This window comes from Oncorhynchus gorbuscha, linkage group LG02, assembly GCF_021184085.1.
Source record: "Oncorhynchus gorbuscha isolate QuinsamMale2020 ecotype Even-year linkage group LG02, OgorEven_v1.0, whole genome shotgun sequence".
In the NCBI taxonomy this organism is placed as follows: Eukaryota; Metazoa; Chordata; class Actinopteri; order Salmoniformes; family Salmonidae; genus Oncorhynchus; species Oncorhynchus gorbuscha.
Window position 1 is genome coordinate 56,587,304 of NC_060174.1, and position 23,429 is coordinate 56,610,732.

General features: G+C 41.6%; 1 protein-coding gene across 2 annotated transcripts in view; it reads right to left on the reverse strand.

The window, feature by feature from the left end:
* LOC124005038 (tumor protein p53-inducible protein 11-like) overlaps positions 1-23,429 on the reverse strand; it is a 132,470-nt gene that overhangs the window by 15,297 nt on the left and 93,744 nt on the right. For both annotated transcript variants that reach the window (XM_046313897.1, XM_046313905.1), the window contains exons 4-5: positions 23,092-23,188; positions 17,216-17,317 (exon numbers count right to left, since the gene is read on the reverse strand). In XM_046313897.1, the coding sequence (XP_046169853.1) occupies positions 17,216-17,317; positions 23,092-23,188 (199 nt within the window). The remainder of the gene's footprint in view (positions 1-17,215; positions 17,318-23,091; positions 23,189-23,429) is intronic.

The following is a 23,429-nucleotide window of genomic DNA, read 5'->3' on the forward strand; positions in this document are numbered from 1 at the left end:
TGACGACTGCTAAGGTGAGGAGAGTGGACAATTGTAAGAGAACAATTCAATCTTCTTTGGAAGGCTGTTGTGGAGAAGAGGAGGGAGGGAGACGGTAGGGGGCACAATGTGTTGCAACAGCTCAGACTGCTATGGAATGTTGAGTGGAAGCTTATGTTATATGGTATGACTAGCTAGTGTAGTCTAGGGAACGGAGTGGAAGGTATGCAGTCTAATGTAGACACAGGCTGCAATAATGTTTTTGTTTGGTTGGTTCAGCTTTGTAATTTGTTGGTATTGCTAGATAGCTAGCTAATGAGCAAACTGTAGAAAGCTAGCTATATGCTAACATAAGCTCGTTAAACTAACTAGTGAGCTAGATAGATTACATTAAATTTGACCCCATTATAGCTACAGTTTATTTATTTATTTCACCTTTATTTAACCAGGTAGGCAAAGTTGAGAACAAGTTCTCATTTACAATTGCGACCTGGCCAAGATTAAGCAAAGCAGTTCGACACATACAACGACACAGAATTTAATGTTTTTTCTCGATGTATATACTGTACTCTATATCATCTACTGCATCCTTATGTAATACATGTATCACTAGCCACTTTAACTATGCCACTTTGTTTACATACTCATCTCATATGTATATACTGTACTCGATACCATCGACTGTAGAGCCTATGCTGCTCTGTACCATCACTCATTCATATATCTTTATGTACATATTCTTTATCCCCTTACACTGTGTATAAGACAGTAGTTTTGGAATTGTTAGTTAGATTACTTGTTGGTTATTACTGCATTGTCGGAACTAGAAGCACAAGCATTTCGCTACACTCGCATTAACATCTGCTAACCATGTGTATGTGACAAATACAATTGGATTTGATTTGATTTGATTTGAGCATTACACATGGAGTAAAACAAACATACAGTCAATAATACAGTATAAACAAGTCTATATACGATGTGAGCAAATTAGGTGAGATAAGGGAGGTAAAGTGGGGCAAAAAAGTATTTAGTCAGCCACCAATTGTGCAAGGAGTGAGCTAGCTTTTTTTAGATGCTGACCAGATGGGCCAGTTCACCTTTCTAGCAAGCAAAAGGGCTAATGTTAACCCACTGAATTATGTTTCCTAAGCTTGTTACGTTGAATACATCTGTTTGTGTGTGAGTATGAGAGAGAGAGGAGGAGTAGCTAGCTAGCTAGTATGAGAGGGAGAGAAAGACTGCATCTGGTGAATAACTTAGTCTCTTATGGAATCTGATTCACAATACTGTAATTTGTGCATAGCAACACATGATGTCATGACACATTCTTATGAGGTTATATCTTTATAGTGGAAGATACCTGAGCTGATTCCAGACCAGCTGGACAGGACTATCAGACTTCAAAGGGAAACCCTTTAGCTTTTGCCAGGTCACACACAAGTTTATGCACACAAACTTACATGTCTCTGCATCATAAATGACAGTGTCTTCCCCAGCCTATTCTAGTGACCACTGTCCTCTGGACGTAAACAGACAGGTATACACATCATTGGGACCTTGTTATTACATTATCATTAACAGATATTGCCACCTTAGGTAATGGTGGATGTTTACAGCACTGTTGAGAAGAGCCCATGTGTAAGCATTTCACTGCACTGTTTAGCCTACATCCCGTACCTAGTGCATGTGACCAATACACCATGATTTGATCACATTGAAATCAAGACCAATTGTATTGTCTGTATCTATTTTCTGTAGCACCGGGTTTGCATGCTCTGATCTGTTGTGAGGATGACACCCTAAGAACAGGTGGGTGCAAGAAGTATGGAATAAGAGCGTCTGCTAAATGACGAAAAGGTAAGAGGACTAAGGATGCTGGCTGTAGGAGTGAAATACAAAAATGAGAAGAAGTACATTTTTTCACAAGGGTCATTGACTTTCAAATGACGTCTTGGAAGGAGGTGAGTGATTGCCACAATTGCAGTTGGTTACAGAAACCCTAACAGCGACCTTTACTCCACACACAGAGATGCATAGAAAGCTCTCCCCCGCCCTCCATTTGGCAAATCTGACCATAATTCTATCCTCCTGATCCCTGTTTACAAGCAAAAACTAAAGCAAGAAGTACCAGTGACTCGCTCAATATGGAAGTGGTCAGATGAAGCAGATTCTACACTACAGGACTGTTTTGCTAGCACAGACTGGAATATGTTCCGGGATTCATCCAATGGCATTGAGGAGTACACCACCACAGTCATCGACTTCATTAATCGCATTAATTCAACCAGAAGCTATCGATTACAGGCAACATCCGCATCGAGCTAAAGGCTAGAGCTGCCGCTTTCAAGGAGCGGGAGACAAACAAATCTGGACGCTAATAAGAAATCCTGCTATGCCTTCAGACGAACCATCAAACAAGCAAAGCGTCAATACAGGATTAAGATTGAATCCTACTACACCGTCTCTGATGCTCTTCGGATGTGGCAGGGCTTGAAAACTATTACAGACTATAAAGGGAAACCCTGACGCAAGCTGCCCAGTGATGCGAGCCTACCAGTGGAGCTAAATGCCTTTTATGCTTGCTTTGAGGCAAGCAACACTGAAGCATGCACGAGAGCACCAGCTGTTCTGGATGACTGTGTGATAACGCTCTCGGTAGCCAATGTGAACAAAACCTTTAAACAGGTCAACACTCACAAAAGCCCCTGGGCTAGACGGATTATCAGGATGTGTACTCAAAGCAGGCATGGACCAACTGTCATGTGTCTTCACTGACATTTTTAAACTCTCCCTGACCGAGTCTGTAATACCTTCATGTTTCAAGCAGACCACCAGTGCCCAAGAAAACGAAGGTAACCTGCCTAAATAATTACCACCCCGTGGAACGTCTTGAAGTGCTTTGAAAGGTTGGTCATGGCTCACATCAACAGCATCATCCCTGACACCCTAGACCCACTCCAATTTGCATACCGCCCCAACAGATCCACAGATGACGCAAAATCAATCGCACTCCACACTGCCCTTTCTCACCTGGACAAAAGGAACACCTATGTGAGAATGCTGTTCATTGACTAGAGCTCAGTGTTCAACACAATAGTGCCCACGAAGCTCATCATTAAGCTAAGGACTCTGGGAATAAACACATCCCTCTGCAACTGGATCCTGGACTTCCTGACAGGCAACACCCAGGAGGTAAGAGTAGGCAATGGCACGTCTGCAACTATGATCCTTAACACTGGGGCCCCTCAGGGCTGTGTACTTAGTCCCCTCCTGTATTCCATGTTCACCCACGACTGCGTGGCCAAACAAGACTCCAACACCATCATTAAGTTTGCTGACGACACAACAGATCACCGAAAATGATGTGACAGACTATGGGGAGGGGGTCAGAGACCTGGCAGTAACAACCTCTCCCTCAATGTGAGCAAGACAAAGGAGCTGATCAAGGACTACAGGAAAAGGCAGACCGAACAGGCCCCCATTAACATCGACGGGGCTGTATTGGAGCGGGTCGAGAGTTAAGCTCATTGGTGTCCACATCATCAATGAACTATCATAGTCCAAACATACCAAGACAGTCATGAAGAGGGGACGACAAACCCCTTTTCCCCTCAGGGGTCTGAAAAGATTTGGCATGGGTCCCAGATCCTCAAAAGGTTATACAGCTAAACCATCAACTAGCCTGTACCCCCCTGCACACGGACTCGGTACCAGTGTCCCCTGTATATAGCCTCGTTATTCTTATTGTGTTACTTTTTATGATTACCTTTATTTTAGCCTATATGGTAAATATTTTCTTCTTCTTGAAATGCACTGTTGGTTAAAGGCATGTAAGTAAGCATTTCACGGTAAAGTCTACACTTGTTGTATTTGGCGCATGTGGTAAAAAGTTAGTTTTTATTTGAAATGTAACTTTGTTTAATGTCTTTCAAGTTGTCAAGAAATCTATCCTGCCTACCATGGACTTAAGTGGTTGTATCTGCATCATCTAATCACATCTGATGTTATTCAGTACAAACCATCTTTCCATCGAAATCTAGACTAATTGTATTGTATGTATCTGTGTTGTGTAGCAACAGGTTTGTATGCTGCGATGTGAGGACGACACCCTGAGAACAGGTGGGTTCAAGAAGGATGGAAACCTAGAGTTCAACACGAGGTCCATGTTCTACAGGAGATACCACAACAAACACATCTGTATTGAGGTTAGAAAAACACACACACACACACACACAGTTTCCCGAGTTGACACAAAGTACCAATGATTTGAGTCAAACGTGTGTGTGTTTGATCGGCATTGGTGTCCCTTCCACGGGAAGGTTGATGTGATTAGCTAATGTGATTAGCATGAGGTAGTAAGTGACACGAAAATTTCCCAGGACATAGACATATCTGATATTGGCAGAAAGCTTAAATTCTTGTTAACCTGTTACTCCTACCCCCTACTTTTTCGAACATTCTGTTAAAGATCGCCCAACATTTCAGCTCCCTGCTACTCATGCCAGGAAATGTGCTCCCTGCTACTCATGCCCTGTTAAGAACTCTTTTTATTTTTTTAAATATTTTTTTATATATATTGACTTTCAATTTTTTTTATATATATTGACTTTCAATGCATAGGATTAGTATGTGTGGATAGAAAACACTCAGACGTTTATAAAACTGGTTAAATGACGGCTGTGACTATAACAGAACGTGCGTTTCATCGAAAAGTGCTGGAAAATCTGATCACTGAAAATGGGAAAATATATCCATGCGCCACTTCAACCAATTGTTAAACGTGAACCACATTAAATGGGGCCGAGGTTGCAATTACCTACAGCTTCCACACGATGTCAACAGTCTTGTCATTTGCCTACGATTTGTTTCTTGGTCAAACAGACACAAGGCAGCGTCTCCGACCGGATATTTTGGTTGAGATTTACCCGGACATTATTTCCAGACGTACAGCTATGGAATATACATCGCCTCGTGATCAATTTGATCGCTTATTAACGTTTACTAATACCGAAAGTTGCATTACAAAAGTATTTCAAAGTGTTTTGTGAAAGTTTATCGTCAACTTTTTTAATTTTAAAAATGACGTTACGTTATAAAACGCAATTTTTTTCGTTGATCACACAGTCTTCATAGATCAATATCTAGGCTATATATGGACCGATTTAATCGAAAAAAAGACCCAATAGTGATGTTTATGGGACATCTAGGAGTGCCAACAAAGAAGATGGTCAAAGGTAATGAATTTTTCATATTTTATTTGTGCGTTTTGTGTAGCGCCGACTATGCTAATTATTTTGTTTACATCCCCTGCGGGTCTTTTGGGGTGTTACATACTATCAGATAATAGCTTCTCATGCTTTCGCCGAAAAGCATTTTAAAAATCTGACTTGTTGCCTGGATTCACAACGAGTGTAGCTTTAATTCAATACCCTGCATGTGTATTTTAATGAACGTTTGATTTTTAACGAGTGCTATTAGCATTTAGCGTAGCGCATTTGCATTTCCAGATGTCTAGATGGGACGCCTGCGTGTCAGGTAAGAGCAAGAGGTTAATCTAACTGCACTGTCCAATTTCCAGTAGATATTACAGTGAAATAGCACCATGCTATTGTTTGAGGAGAGTGCACAATTTTGAACATGAAAAGTTATTTATAAACAAATTAGGGACATTTGGGAAGTCTTGTTACAAAATTTAACAGACATGCAATGGTTCATTGGATCAGTCTAAAACTCTGCACAGACTGCTGCCATCTAGTGGCAAAATCGAAATTGCAACTTGGCTGGAATAATACATTATGGCCTTCCTCTTTCATTTCAAAGATGATGGTACAAAAAAATACAAAAGAACATTTGTTTTTTTCTGTGTATTATCTTTTACCAGATCTATTGTGTTATATTCTCCTACATTCCTTTCACATTTCCACAAACGTCAAAGTGTTTCCTTTCAAATGGTACCAAGGATATGCATATCCTTGCTTCAAGGTCTGAGCTACAGGCAGTTATATTTGGGTATGTCATTTTAGGCGAAAATGGAAGAAAAAGGGGCAGATCCTTAAGAATTTTTAAAGAGGAGGAAGCCGCTGAAAGCTGATGGAGGTCATATTACCTTGAAGGTAACTATTAGTGGTGTATTAATGTTATTTACTATTACTATTAGGACTATATAGTGCATTCTGAAAGTATTCTGAAAGTATTCAGACCCCTTGAACATCCTGACTGGTTGCATTACTGCCTGGTACGGCAATTGCTCGGCCTCTGACCTCAAGACACTACAGAGTAGAGGTCGACCGATAATGATTTTTCAACGCTGATACCGATTATTTGAGGACCAAAAAAAGCCGATACCGATTAATCGGCTGATTTATTTGTAAAAATGACAATTACAACAATACTGAATGAACACTTATTTTAACTTAATATAATACATCAATAAAATCAATTTAGCCTCAAATAAATAATGAAACATGTTCCATTTGGTTTAAATAATGCAAAAACAAAGTGTTGGAGAAGAAAGTAGAAGTGCAATATGTGTCATGTAAAAAAGCTAACATTTAAGTTCATTGCTCAGAACATGAGAACATATGAAGAACATCGTTTGCTAAGTCAAACGACACCGCTGGTTCTGCTCACACTGCCCTACCCTGTGCTCTGACCTCTTTCTCCCCTCTCTCTCCAGATGAAATCTCGCGTCTTGTGACGGCCGGCCGCCCAACAACCTGCCCGCTTGACCATATCCCCTCCTCTCTTCTCTTGACCTTCTCCCTTACCTCACCTCGCTCATCAACTCATCCCTGACCGCTGGCTACGTCCCTTCCGTCTTCAAGAGAGCGAGAGTTGCACCCCTTCTGAAAAAACCTACACTCGATCCCTCCGATGTCAACAACTACAGACCAGTATCCCTTCTTTCTTTTCTCTCCAAAACTCTTGAACATGCCGTCCTTGGCCAGCTCTCCCGCTATCTCTCTCAGAATGACCTTCTTGATCCAAATCAGTCAGGTTTCAAGACTAGTCATTCAACTGAGACTGCTCTTCTCTGTATCACGGAGGCGCTCCGCACTGCTAAAGCTAACTCTCTCTCCTCTGCTCTCATCCTTCTAGACCTATCGGCTGCCTTCGATACTGTAAACCATCAGACCCTCCTCTCCACCCTCTCCGAGTTGGGCATCTCCGGCGCGGCCCACACTTGGATTGCGTCCTACCTGACAGGTCGCTCCTACCAGGTGGCGTGGCGAGAATCTGTCTCCTCACCACGCGACACACAATTAATCTTCTCCTTTCCCCCTTCTGATGACCAGGTGGCGAATCGCATCTCTGCATGTCTGGCAGACATATCAGTGTGGATGACGGATGATGACCTCAAGCTGAACCTCGGCAAGACGGAGCTGCTCTTCCTCCCGGGGAAGGACTGCCCGTTCCATGATCTCGCCATCACAGTTGACAACTCCATTGTGTCCTCCTCCCAGAGCGCTAAGAACCTTGGCGTGATCCTGGACAACACCCTGTCGTTCTCAACTAACATCAAGGCGGTGGCCCGTTCCTGTAGGTTCATGCTCTACAACATCCGCAGAGTACGACCCTGCCTCACACAGGAAGCGGCGCAGGTCCTAATCCAGGCACTTGTCATCTCCCGTCTGGATTACTGCAACTCGCTGTTGGCTGGGCTTCCTGCCTGTGCCATTAAACCCCTACAACTCATCCAGAACACCGCAGCCCGTCTGGTGTTCAACCTTCCCAAGTTCTCTCACGTCACCCCGCTCCTCCGCTCTCTCCACTGGCTTCCAGTTGAAGCTCGCATCCGCTACAAGACCATGGTGCTTGCCTATGGAGCTGTGAGGGGAACGGCACCTCAGTACCTCCAGGCTCTGATCAGGCCCTACACCCAAACAAGGGCACTGCGTTCATCCACCTCTGGCCTGCTCGCCTCCCTACCACTGAGGAAGTACAGTTCCCGCTCAGCCCAGTCAAAACTGTTCGCTGCTCTGGCCCCCCAATGGTGGAACAAACTCCCTCACGACGCCAGGACAGCGGAGTCAATCACCACCTTCCGGAGACACCTGAAACCCCACCTCTAAGGAATACCTAGGATAGGATAAAGTATTCCTTCTCACCCCCCCTTTAAGATTTAGATGCACTATTGTAAGTGACTGTTCCACTGGATGTCATAAGGTGAATGCACCAATTTGTAAGTCGCTCTGGATAAGAGCGTCTGCTAAATGACTTAAATGTAAATGTATATGAAAGCTCGTGGTTCCTTTTAACATGAGTCTTCAATATTCTCAGGTAAGAAGTTTTAGGTTGTAGTTATTATAGGAATTATAGGACTATTTCTCTCTAAACCATGTATTGTATTTCATATACCTTTGACTATTGGATGTTCTTATAGGCACTTTAGTATGGCCAGTGTAACAGTATAGCTTCCGTCCCTCTCCTCGCTCCTACCTGGACTCGAACCAGGAACACATCGACAACAGCCACCCTCAAAGCATCGTTACCCATCGCTCCACAAAAGCTGCAGCCCTTTCAGAGCAAGGGGAACAACTACTCCAAGTCTCAGAGTGAGTGACATCACCGATTGAAACACTATTAGCGCCCACCCCGCTAACTAGCTAGCCATTTCATATCGGTTACACCAGCCTAATCTCTGGAGTTAGGCTTGAAGTTATAAACAGCTCAATGCTTGAAGCATTGCGAAAGAGCTGCTGGCAAAATGCACAAAAGTGCTGTTTGAATGAATGCCTACAAGCCTACTGCTGCCTACCATCGCTCAGTGAGACTGCTCTATCAAATATCAAATCATAGACTTAATTACAACATAATAACACACAGAAATACGAGCCTTTGGTCATTAATATGGTCGAATGCGAAATCTATCATTTAGAAAACAAAACGTTTATTCTTTCAGTGAAATACGTAATCGTTCCATATTTTATCGAACGGGTGGCATCCCTAAGTCTAAATATTGCTGTTACATTGTACAACCTTCAATGTTATGTCATAATTATGTACAATTCTGGCAAATTAATTATGGTCTTTGTTAGGAATAAATGGACTTCACACAGTCTGCAACGAGCCAGGTGGCCCAAACTGCTGCATATACCCTGACTGCTTGCACGGAACGCAAGAGAAGTGACACAATTTCCCTAATTATAAGAAATTCATGTTAACAGGCAATATTAACTAAATATGCCGGTTTAAAAATATATACTTGTGTATATATTTTAAAGAAAGGCATTGATATTTATGGTTAGGTTTGGTGCAAAGACAGTGCTAAATCATCACCCATTTGGCGAAGTAGGCTGTGATTCGATGAGAAATTAACAGGCACCATATCGATTATATGAAACGCAGGACACGCTAGATAAACTACAAATATCATCAACCATGTGTAGTTAACTAGTGATTATGTGAAGATTGATTGTTTTTTTTAAATAACTTTAATGCTAGCTAGCAACTTATCTTGGCTTCTTGCTGCCCTCGTGTAACAGGTAGTCAGCCTGTCATCATGTCCCTGAACAAAGCAGTTAAGCCTCTAGGCCATCATTGAAAATAAGAATGTGTTCTTAACTGACTTGCCTAGATAAATAAAGGTGTAAAAAAATAAAAATAATAATAATAATCGAAATTGGACATTCCGATCAATCGGTCGACCTCTACTACAGAGGGTAGTGCTTACGGCCCAGTACATCACTGGAGCTAATCTGCCTGCCATCCAGGACCTCTACACCAGGCGGTGTCAGAGGAAGCCCCTAAAAATTGTCAGAGACCCCAATCATAGACTGTTCCCTCTACTACCGCATGGCAAGCGGTACCGGAGTGCCAAGTCTAGGAGAAAAAGGCTTCTCAACAGTTTTTACCCCCAAGCCATAAGACTCCTGAACAGGTAATCAAATGGCTACCCGGATTATATGCATTGTGTGCCCCCCCAACCCCTCCTTTTACGCTGCTGCTACTCTCTGTTTATCATAGACACTTTAACTATACAGTCATGTACATACTACCTCAGTAGGGCCGACCAACCAGTGCACCCGCACATTAGCTAACCGGGCTATCTGCATTGGGTCCCACCGCCCACCACAGCACTTACAGTTGACTAGGGCAGCTCTAGCAGGGCAGACAATTGACAAACTGACTTGGCAACTTATGACAGTGCCACGTTGAAAGTCACTGAGATCTTCAGTAAAGCCATTCTACTGCCAATGTTTGTCTATGGCGATTGCATGGCTGTGTGCTCGATTTTATACACCTGTCAGCAACTGGTGTGGCCCAAATAGTCAAATCCACTAATTTGAAGGTGTGACCACATACTTTTGTATAGTATATACTGTATGCAATTAAAAACTGCTTTGAAGAAGGTGGTGGGGATAGGATCGAGAAGGTAGGTAGAAGGCTGGAGTTGTGATATCATGTTCCTAAGCATGTCTGTGTCTACCAGGGAAAATAACTATAGTACATAGTGCCTTTGCGAGGGAGAGGCTAGGGCCCCTATCATACTTCTCATCAGGTCTTGCTTTGACTGAAAGCCAGCCTATTGTTTGATATTTTATCACTGAAATATGCCGCAAACTCATCACATTTAGATGTGATGAATTCACCAGTGGATACAGTTACATTAGAATGAATTATCAACAGAGAATGAGTGGTGCTAGTCAAGGAACAATTGAGGCCCTGGAAAAATATACTTGACTCTGTAAAGAATAATCTCAGATAAAGCCCAACACATACAGTACATACAAACAATATATTTAAAGTGATGGGGTGGTATATGGGAAGGGTTTTACCTGGTCACCAGGTGGGGCGACTGGGGGGGTGATAGCCCCCCAATGGGATGGGAGTTTTTTTTTCCTGTTTATACTGAATTTGTTATTACTTAAACTCTATTAAACTCTGTATTTCTTACTCTTGTTTTTCTTTTTGAGTGGCAGCCTACGAGTACACGTTTTATAAACTTCTAGATTGAAATGGATAATGTACCTGTATCCCCCGAACAACAAATGACAAATATAAAAATGCAGTCACATTTTAAAAAAAATATAAATATATATACAAATAAATATATTTATATATATATATATACAGTGCCTTGCGAAAGTATTCGGCCCCCTTGATATTCGGCCCCCTTGGTATTCGGCCCCCTTTGCGACCTTTTGCCAAATTTCAGGCTTCAAACATAAAGATATAAAACTGTATTTTTTTGTGAAGAATCAACAACAAGTGGGACACAATCATGAAGTGGAACGACATTGATTGGATATTTCAAACTTTTTTAACAAATCAAAAACTGAACAATTGGACGTGCAAAATTATTCAGCCCCTTTACTTTCAGTGCAGCAAACTCTCTCCAGAAGTTCAGTGAGGATCTCTGAATGATCCAATGTTGACCTGACCTGTCCAACATTGTGAGGAAACTCCCTCATGCACAAACATATACTTTTTGCCTCTTTTGTCAAAACTATAATACTTTCATTCTGTTCATGGTTAACGCGTCCATTTTTTCACCATTTATTACCATGCTTGATCACACCTCTGTGTACTTACTTACCAGCCTTTATTACAGTATAGTGTGCTACAAAAGACACATGCTACATTCCTGTACACAAGGGACTATATTGCATGCAATTGTCAACTAACGTATCATCAAAACAAGACACATATCACTTAAATGAAAAACAATTAAATAGGGCTTAGACTCCAGTCACTGCTTAGTTAAAAACCATTCCAGGATCACTCCTTAAATCAGAGAGTGGGCCTTTAATTCACCTTTGGAAAACATTCAACTAATGATCTATAGAATCTATACGTTCCCTGTTCTGTTCAAAGGAACGACACCACATGGCAGCAATACAATATGCGGCTACTTTATTTACAAGTATCAAGTGAATTGTGTGTAGGTTGTGATGGTTCTTTTAACGGTTTTAAGGCAAGACTAAAGACAGATATTAGCTAGCTTTAATAGATAGCAATATTAGCTATCTATAAAAGTGTGCTACATACATGCATACATACTCTGCTGGTCACATTAAGCGCACAGTTTTTTAAAAAGTGGACTGTTCAAGATCAAGCTCTGCCTTTATTATTACTCTGCCTTTAACCGTGATGGTATGGACATTCCATACACAATGTGCATGGTTTGGTTAGGTAACAGTTGGACCAATAAAGTTGTATTGTTACCAACAGGAGATATGGATCATCAGTAACCAATGGCTGTGAGAATGTACACTGTCCAAGCTGCTATGTAGCGGCACTATGTATTTTTGTGTACAGTAGGCCTATAAACATCTTGTCATTAGTGGATTCGTTTTGGTCAAAAATCTTGACAGATAATTTAATTTAAAAAGTTTTTATCCCAGAAAAAAAGTGTTTGATTCCCAAAGGTGCTCCATATTGTAAGCTCACTCTCAATAACATGTTAGCAGATGAGTTCTCTCTATCACATGTGACCTCTATGCCCATTGGACAGAATGAAAAGCTGACCTCTGACCTCCCTCAATGTTCTGATCCAGGAAGCATTGAGAACAGACAATAATACAGACACTGATCCACACTTTATGTGGTCCTTCTGTAGCTCAGTTGGTAGAGCATGGCACTTGTAACGCCAGGGTAGTGGGTTTGATCCCCGGGACCACCCATACGTAGAATGTATGCACACATGACTGTAAGTCGCTTTGGATAAAAGCGTCTGCTAAATGGCATATATATGTCAGCTGGAATTTGCCTCAACTTTTGGGAGTCAGCATTTTATATCAACTCTAAGCTTAGATACAAGGCAGCAGGACTGATCATTGAAATAGAATAACTGACTTGAAAGGGAATGTCCATTCTAGTGCCTGTATTTCTATGGTTATAATGCTATTTACACTCCACACCCTTAAAACAGAGTGTCGTGACATTCTGTGTTTAATTTTGAGGACTGATAGAAAGTGTTAAGAGAGAGAGAGAAAATGTATACAGAATTCACTTCATGCACAGTAAAAACTTCACCAACACCATAAAAATTGAGAAAAACAAATGTAAACACAAGTAAAAAAACTCTTGGTCCTTGAGGTCACAGCATGTTCAAAATGTAACTCCCACAGATCAGAGCACACTCAATACTGCAATTTAAAAACAAAGCAAAATGACTGGACATAAAAACACAGCCTAGTGTTTCAATTTACCAATTTACTCTGTACATCTCGGGCCTATTACAAGTGGCACCCTATTTCCTATAGTGCATTACTTTTGATGAGGGCCTATAGCTCTGTTGTCAAAAGTAGTACACTATATAGGAAATAGGGTATTATTTGTGACACACGCACTAAGTCACATGACAGGTAGGCTGGGAGGTACAGTACCAGAACAACCTTACTGCAAATTTCTGCCCCTTCTTTACAACGACAACCTTTTTTACTCTGAATCTTGTTCCACACACAAGTAGTGTACAGTATTTGGAGGAGCATGACTTAATCTCTTTGTACATTTTCACAATCAGACCCTTTCTCATTTCCATATACAGAACAGATTATGACACCACCATGTGTTGACTGCTGTGGTGATAATCAAATCTGGGGTCTAGTATAGCAAGGGGCTGAATGCATATAATAACCCATACACGCACCAAGCCCCTCCCACATCCCTGTTCAGGAGGACATAACGTCACAGTACTTTCAGATAGAAATATATTGTGTAGACCAGGCATTAGTGTCTGTCATGACTTACGTAAAGCATGTCAGCCGTACAGATTACCAGTGGTGTAGAAATACTTTACAGTACTACTTAAGTAATTTTTGAGGGTATCTATTTATATTTTTACAACTTCTACTCCAGTACATTCCTGAAAAAATGTACATTTTACCCAAATTTAAAAAGCTCAGGCAGGACAGCAATGTGTTCCAATTCACACACCTATCAATATAACACGTTGTCATCCATACTGCCTCTGATCTGCTGACGGACTCACTAAACACTGTGTTTGTAAATGATGTCTGAGGCCATGTCTAGACTTGACAACTTCATGCAGCATAATGATTCTGATCCTGGAATTCCGAACGCGTCACATGTCTACACTTACAGTGTATTCGGAAAGTATTCAGACCCCTCCACCTTTTCCACATTTTGTTATGTTACAGTCTTATTATAAAAGGGATGACATTTTTCCCCCTCATCAATCTACACACAATAACCCATAATGACAAAGCAAGAACAAGTTTTTACAAAATTCTTATTTAAATAAGTATTCAGACACTTTGCTATGAGCCTCTAAATTGAGCTCAGGTACATCCTGTTTCCATTGATCATCCATAAGATGTTTCGACAACTTGATTGGAGTCCACCTGTGTTAAATGATATTGATTCGACAGGATTTGGAAAGGCACACACCCGTCTATATGAGGTCACACAGTTGACAGTGCATGCCAGAGCAAAAACATTTACATTACATTACATTTAAGTCATTTAGCAGACGCTCTTATCCAGAGCGACTTAAAAACCAAAGCCATTACATAGAAGGAATTGTCTGTAGAGCTCCGAGACAGGATTGTGGTGAGGCACAGATCTGGGGAAGGGTACTTAAAAAAGTACTGCAGCGTTAAAGGTCCCCAAGAACACAGTGGCTTCCATCATTCTTAAATGGAATAAGTTTGGAACCACCAAGACTCTCCCTAGAGTTGGCCGCCCAGCCAAACTGGGCAATCGGGGGAGAAGGGCCTTGGTCAGGAGGTGATGGTCACTCTGACAGAGGTCTAAAGTTCCTCTGTGGAGATGGGAGAACCCTCCGGAAGGACAACCATCTCTGCAGCACTCCACCAATCAGGCATTTACGCTAGTGGCTAGATGGAAGCCACTACCCAGTAAAAGGCACATGACAGCCTGTTTGGAGTTTGCCAAAAGGCACCTAAAGACTCTCTCAGAACATGAGAAACAAGATTATCTGGTCTGAAGAAATCAAGACTGAACTCCTTGGCCTGAATACCAAGCGTCACATCTGGATAAAACCTTCCACCATCCCTACGGTGCAGCATGGTGGCAGAATCATGCTGTGGGGATGTTTTTCAGCGGCAGGGACTGGGAGACAAGTCAGGATCAAGAGAAAAATGAACGGAGCAAAGTATAGAGAGATCCTTGATGAAAACCTGCTCCAGAGTGCTCAGGTCCTCAGATTGGGGTCGAAGGTTCACCTAACAGGAGAACAACCCTAAGCACATAGCCAAGACAACGCAGGAGTGGCTTCGGGACAAGTCTCTGAATGTCCTTGAGTGGCTCAGCCAGAGCCCAGACTAGAACCTGATCAAATATCTCTGGAAAGACCTGAAAATAGCTGTGCAGCGACGCTCCCCATCCAACCTGACAGAGCTTGAGAGGATCTGCAGAGAAGAATGGGAGACACTGCCCAAATACAGGTTTGCCAAAGATGCTTCAACAAAGTACTGAGGAAAGGGTCTGAATACTTATCTAAATGTAATATGAAACTTTTTTTTGATACATATGCAAACATTTCTAAAATGTGTTTGGGGTTTGGGGTTTTGTATGTAGATTGATCAGCCATTTTTTAAATCCATTTTAGAATAAGGCTGTAACGTAACAAAATGTGAAAAAAGTCAAGGGGTCTGAATACTTTCCGGATGCAATGTATATGTGTCGACTGTGTCCACAGTGTCTCCGGATTCCCTTTCCTCACACTATATGCACATGCCAGTATGCATTCTACAAACGGTGGAATAGGCCAAATACGACAATAACACCACAACTGATGGCAATAGCTAACTACGGTAGCTAACCTCTGTAACTAGCCAGCAAGCTACTCTAAAGGGATTGCAAACGGGTTAGCATAACTCTAGCCAGGCAAAAACAGTTTTTCTAAATATTAGCTAGCTGGCTAGCATTTATGAGGTCAGCAAACACTGTCTTCACCCGCTAGGAACGTATTTCCTCCAACTTTATAATGAAACGGTGCCTCGGTCCCAAAACATATGTTTTCTGGAGATTTGTGTGAGGAGTGCTGATCACGTCACCCACTATATGCGCCTTCAGTAGCCTGATTGTGTCCAGACTGAGGAGAAATCCGCACACAGCGCATTCGGCCAGAATGAACACAATCAGACCAGTCTTTTCAATGCGATCTTCTTATTCTGATAGCAGAAGTCGCATGTAAGTGTCAAGTGTAGACACGACCTGAGTGTTGGAGTCTGCCCGTCCGTTCATAAATTACACAAAAAAAGAAGAACATTGTGCCATCTGGTTTGCTTATTATAAGTCATTTGATATATAGAATTTACTTTTACTCAATTGAGTACTTGTTCCACCACTGTACTTAAGTACATTTAAAACCAGCTATTTTTAGACTTACTCAAGTAGTATTTTACTGTGTGACTTTCATTTGAGTCATTTTCTATTGTGTCTTTACTTTTACTCAAGTATGTAAATGTAGTACTTTTTCCAGCACTGCACATTACATTTCTACACTTTCAACTCATTACATTTTTTTAAATGTAACCTTAATTTTAAAGGCAAGTCAGTTAAGAACAATTTCCTATTTATAATGATGGCCTAGGAACAGTGGATTAACTGCCTTGTTCAGGGGCAGAAGACAGATTTTACCTTGTCAGCTCGGGGATTTGATCTAGCAACATTTACTGGCCCAACGCTCTAACCACTAGGCTACCTGCCTTCCTCAATACACCCCACCTCCCTCTGAGCCCACATCTGGAAGCAAAGTTCCCCTCGCCATCAGATTTTCTTGGGTCGTCCTCTGCCCAGGTAGTAGTAGTAGAGCAGAGTGACAAGGAGGAAGATTACTCGGCTGAGGAGGAGGAAGATTGCAGCGTTGGGCAACGAGCCTATCTCCACTAGAGTGACTAACGTAACTGAAATTACAGAATTGAGACAACAGTTAACTAAGAATAGAAAACATATTGATTGATTGATAATGTATGACACTCAGTCAGCATGAAATACCCCTTTCACATTGAAACTGTGACTCTTAAACATGTGCAGCTCAATGAGACTCCAAACTGTGCTACCGTGTCTCGACCTCTAGAGGACAGTGTTAACTCATACACAGTCTGAAGAGGAGCAAGGTCCTTGATATCAACAAAAAGTCTAGATAGGTTTTCATGCATTGTATGCATTGTATTCATCTATCAATCTATTTTTTATCAGCATTGGAAAGAGTATTCGTCTAGAAGGTCTGAGGAGCCTCCCTCAGTGAAATATATGAATTGTTAGAAATAGGAAAGGTTTTATAATCTGAAGCACTCACCTAAAAACTGGATGGCAAAGTAGCATGCTTCACTGAGCAGAGTCCACTGGATGATGATCTTCTCTTGTGTATAGACACCATTCCACATGATGAGGGACAGACCTGAAGGGGTCAGTTTGAGCCATCCAGTTAACACATTGAATGATGATCTCATGTGCACACCCCATTCCACAAGATGAGGGATAGACCTGAAGGGGTCAGTTTGAGCTCAGGGTTAGAGTTAACACATTGAATGATGATCTCATGTGCACACCCCATTCCACAAGATGAGGGATAGACCTGAAGGGGTCAGTTTGAGCTCAGGGTTAGAGTTAACACATTGAATGATGATCTCATGTGCACACCCCATTCCACAAGATGAGGGATAGACCTGAGGGAGGAAATGCCATGAATCACAAGTCAGAGGCCAGGGGTTAGAGAGACCATGGGAGAGGGGCCAATGGTATGTAGGCATTCCTATTCAAAATCTAAATACAGCTGTATAAGCTGCAGTGTTCAGTGAATGAGGAAATTGCACACTCCAAAAACCAAGCTATCTACAGTATACTAAATATCAAATTTTGGGGCTCAATTGATTTTTTAAAAATATCACCCACAATGTAGGTAATGAGGTCTTCCTGAATCGCAGTAAAACTTATGCCAATGTAATTATTAGGCCTACTGTCTCAGATTCAAGCATGCAAGTACAGACAAATAAGGATGTGGGCTTTTATCAGTCTTGGACATATTTCCAGGTTGATTTTCCATTTCTAATTACTCTCGTCTGCTCACACACCCCACATGCTAGGACGAGGGAGGGAGGTGAGTGGAGGTGGACATTGAGATGAGCGATGGCGAGGAAAAGGGTGGTTGTGATGAGGAAGCTAGCATTATATCCCAGTCCTTTCATCCACCCACACATCCACATGGGAAGGGGGAAAGTGGGAGAAGGTGGGGTACTGAGCTGAGGGGTGACTGTGGGAGGAATGGAGGGATGAGGATGGTGTGACCGTGGAGTGATGGAGCTAGCAGTATGTATGTATATCCTTCCTGCATGCCAGGATCCATCTGTTCCATCTCTCTCTCCTCCCCTCTCACTCTTTCCCTCTCTCTCTTCTGTGGTGTGTAAAATAGAAAACTGCTACTTTGCTGTTATTCTGACTGCAGAGGTAGTGACTGTTAGCCATAGCTAGCTGGCTAGCTTGCAAGCGAGGGATAAGAACGGAACATAAAGACTAATCGAATTAATGACTGGGTTGCATCTCTAGCAACCAAAAGATGAAAAAGTTTATGAATTAGCTTATATAAATAAAAAAGTTGATTTCTACACAAGTAAATGTGTACTTTCATATTGTTTTCTGTGGTATAAGCCGGATAAACGCCTCCGTTACCTTGGATACATTACCTTGGAAATAATGGACGCCACAGCGGGACGAGGCGTTTATGCACTATTTATACTGACCTTATCTCCAACATGGCGGTTCTGAGGGGGCGAGCGTCTTGTCGGTTCCTGCTCCACTTTGCTTTTTTTATGGCTATTTTTGCATTAATGACTTTGTTTACTCAGAATGTTTGTGAAATAATATGAATAACTTCCTATGAATGACAAACACTTCTGGATCATGAATCGGAAGCTACACACACTACATAACCAAAAGTATGTGGACACCTGCTCGTCGTACATTAACTAATCACGGGAATGAATATGGAGTTGCCGCCCCCGCTGCTATAACAACCTCCACCATTCTGGGAAGGCATTCCAATAGATGTTGGAAGATTGCTGCGGGGACTTGCTTCCATTCAGCCACAAGAGCATTAGTGAGGTCGGGCACTGATGTTGGGCGATTAGGCCTGGCTGACAGTCGGCGTTCCAATTCATCCCAAAGGTGTTCAATGGGGTTGAGGTCAGGGCTCTGTTCAGGCAAGTGAAGTTCTTCCACACCAATTTCGACAAACCATTTCTGTATGGACCTCAACTTGCACACGGGGGCATTGTCATCCTGAAACAGCAAAGGGCCTTCCCCAAACGGTTGCCACAAATTTGGAAGCACAGAATTCTCTAGTATTCCAGATCTGGGAGGCTGAGAGCTCCCGACTAACAGTTCTTGTGCTGCGGTTTCTTCCAGAGGAAGTAAGTGTTGCAATCGAGGACAGACGACTTACAAACTTCAGTACTCAGTGGTCCCGTTCTGTGAGCTTGGTTGACCCACAACTTCCACTTCACAATAACGTAACTCAGAGTTGACTGAGGCAGCTCTAGCAGGGCAGAAATTTGACAAACTGACTTGTTGGAAAGGTGGCATCCTATGACGGTGGCTCTTTGAAAATCACTAAGGTCATCAGTTAGGCCATTCTACTGCCAATGTTTGTCTATGGATATTGCATGTCTGTGTATACTGTATACAGAAGAATCTCTCAGCATCCCAGGTCTGGAATACTACATTCACTCCTTTGTACCCCGCACAGTGGGCTTACCTGTTTCTGCTGACCAAGATAACCGATGGCAACAAAGAAGGAAGGAAAGAGGGATTCCAAGCTCGGCTGAAAAAAATCTAACAGTATAGCTCCCACAATCTTCTTATTATCAATTTCCTTCAACCAATCTTCAGACATTTGTGTCAGTGCAATAAATTACAAACAAATATCATTGTAATTTGGTAAAAAAAAAAATCCATCCGTTTGCTAAGAGCTGGCAGAAAGCATATAGGTCTGCTGTTAGAACCAGTAAAGCACGCTTTGCCACTGGTGGGTAGCGGAATGACTTTGGCTTCCCTCCAGGCCTGAGGACAAAGTCATTCCTCAAGGCTCAGATTAAAGATATGACATCTGTGTTGTCAATGCCAGGAGGTTTGTCATTATTGATCGATAACAATAATTATTCTACCTCTCCCACACTAACTTTACAAAATTCAAACTTCTTTTGCTTTACTTTCCTCCATTCTTTTTTTTATGCATGATTACGATGGCTCACTGTTTGCTGTTGGCATTTCCTGCCTACATTTGCCTACTTTGCCAATGAAATAATCATTGAAATAATTGGAAACATCAAATGATTCAATGAAAGATGGAGTTGAATTCCTCTTTATGCCCATAATTTCATGCCATCATACTTTATATCATTAACCTTAGCTTCATAATACCGTTTCTTCTTCTCTTTGTTGAGTTTAGTCACAATTTCGGAATTTGCAGTAAGTCAGATGTGCAGGTAGAAATATTAGCCACTAATTTTGCCCTGTCTCTTTCAGCAATACAGTCTTTTCAATTCCTCATCAATCAATGGAGGCTTAACAATGGAGGCTTAACAATTCTTAGGCTTAACAATTCTAACAGTCAGTTTCTTAATTAACAGGCTTATGTTTATCGGTAATTGGAAGAAGCAATTTCATAAATTCATCAAGTGCAGCATCTGGATGCTCTTTATTAACCACATCAGACCAATACATATTTTTAACATCATCCACATAAGATGCCAAATCTGTTGATGATCTCTTATACACTATTTGAGGCCCAACTTTTAGAGCTTTGGCTTTCCTGGATATAGCCATTATATTGTGATCACTGCATCCAATGGGTACGGATACAGCTTTAGAGCTAATTAAAAATGTGATCAATAAATGTGGATGATCTTGTTCCTGTAATATTTATAAACACCCTGGTATGTTGATTAATAACCTGAACCTGAACTTCTTGAGGGGACAGCTTGATGAAAACCAGTCAATACCACTTGGCGGCCTATAGCAAAAGAAAAGGCTTTAGATGTGTCAAGTGAACCTGCAACCCCACCACTTCAGTAACACTTGACATAAGATATTCTCTATGCATTACGAGGATATGGCTCTGAAAATACAGTGCCTTGCGAAAGTATTCGGCCCCCTTGAACTTTGCGACCTTTTGCTACATTTCAGGCTTCAAACATAAAGATATAAAACTTTCGCAAGGCACTGTACCACCCCTACCTTGTCAAAACACAACTGATTGGCTCAAACTCATTAAGAATGAAAGAAATGACACAAATGAACTTTTAACAAGGCACACCTGTTTAATTGAAATGCATTCCAAGTGACTACCTCATGAAGCTGGTTGAGAGAATGCCAAAAGTGTGCAAAGCTGTCATCAAGACAAACGGTGGCTACTTTGAAGAATCTCAACTATAAAATATATTTACATTTGTTCAAGACTTTTTTGGTTACGACATGATTCCATATGTGTTATTTCATAGCTCTGATGTCTTCGCTACTCATCTACAATGTAGAAAATAGTAAAAAATAAAGAAAACCCCTTGAATGAGTAGGTGTGTCCAAACTACAGTTGAAGTCTGAAGTTTACATACACTTAGGTTGGAGTCATTAAAGCCCATTTTTCAATCACTCCACAAATTTTGTGTTAACAAACTATAGTTTTGGCAAGTAGGTTAGGACATCTATTTTGTGCATGACAAGTCATTTTTTAAACAATTGTTTACAGACAGATGATTTCAATTATCATTCACTGTATCACAATTTCAGTGGATCAGAAGTTTACATACATTAAGTGGACTGTGCGTTTAAAATTCCAGAAAATTATGATTAGAAGCTTCTGATAGGCTTATTGACATCATAGGCGAACTGACAACCTTCAAACTCAGTGCCTCTTTGCTTGACATCATGGGAAAATCAAAATAAATCAGCCAAGACCTCAGAAAAGAAATTGTACATGTCTACAAGTCTGGTTCGTCCTTGGGAGCAATTTCCAAATGCCTGAAGGTACCACGTTCATCTGTACAAACAATAGGACGCAAGTATAAACACCATAGGACCACACAGGCGTCCTACTGCTCATGAAGAAGATGCATTCTGTCTCCTAGAGATGAACATACTTTGGTACGAAAAGTGCAAATCAATCCCAGAACAACAGCAAAGGACCTTGTGAAGATGCTGGAAGAAACAGGTACAAAAGTATCTATATCGTCATAACCTGAAAGTCCGCTCAGCAAGGAAGAAGCCACTGCTCCAAAACCGGCATAAAAAAGCTAGATTATGGTCTGCAACTGCACATGGGGACAAAGATCGTACTTTTTGGAGAAATGTCCTCTGGTCTGATGAAACAAAAATATAACTGTTTGGCCATAATTACCATCATAATGTTTGGAGGAAAAAGGGGGAGGCATACAAGCTGAAGAACACCATCCCAACCGTGAAGCATGGGGGTGGCAGCATTATGTTGTGAGGTCTGCTTTGCTGCAGGAGGGACTGGTGAACTTCACAAAATAGATGGCGCCATGAGGAAGGAAAGTTATGGGGATATATTGAAGAAACATCTCAAGACATCAGTCAGGAAGTTAAAGCTTGTTCGCAATTGCATCTTCCAAATGAACAATGACCCCAACCATACTTACAAAATTGTGGCAAAATGGCTTAAGGACAACAAAGCCAAGGTATTGGAGTGGCCATCACAAAGCCCTGACCTCAATCCTATATAACATGTGTGGGCAGAACTGAAAAAGCGTGTGCGAGCAAAGAGGCCTACAAACCAGACTCAGTTACACCAGCTCTGTCAGGAGGAATGAGCCAAAATTCACCCAACTTATTGTGGGAAGCTTGTAGAAGGCTACCCGAAACGTTAAACCCAACGTAAACAATTTAAAGGCAATGCTACCAAATACTAATTGAGTGTTTGTACATTTCTGACCCACTGGGAATGTGATGAAAGAAATAAAAGCTGAAATAAATCATTCTCTCTACTATTATTCTGACATTTCACATTCTTAAAAGAAAGTGGTGATCCTAACTGACCTAAAACAGGGAAGTCTTACTAGGATTGAATGTCAGGAATTGTGAAAACTGAGTATAAATGTATTTGGCTAAGGTGTATGTAAACTTCCAACTTCAACTGTACATCCAGAATGTGTGTGCACTCACTGAGCAGTGCTCCCCCATAGAGTCTGATGGAGACGCTGGTGTTGTTGATCTCCTCTTCAAACACTATGTCATACAGCTGCTTGGGCAACACCAGGGCCTGCAGAGGGAGCACAACACAGCACACTCATCATCGTAATCACAACATGCACCATTGTAACAATGCTTTGGGGGATTGTTTGAGGTCCCAGAGCATAGCTCAATCAACCACGGGCAGCGGTTGTAACTACTGCTCCAAGAAAGCTAGGTCTGTTTGTGACAAAATCACCAGGCAGTTGCTCCTTAAATAGAGCATTAGACAGAGAATAACTTAATATCCCATTAAACAATGTGGCTTCCTG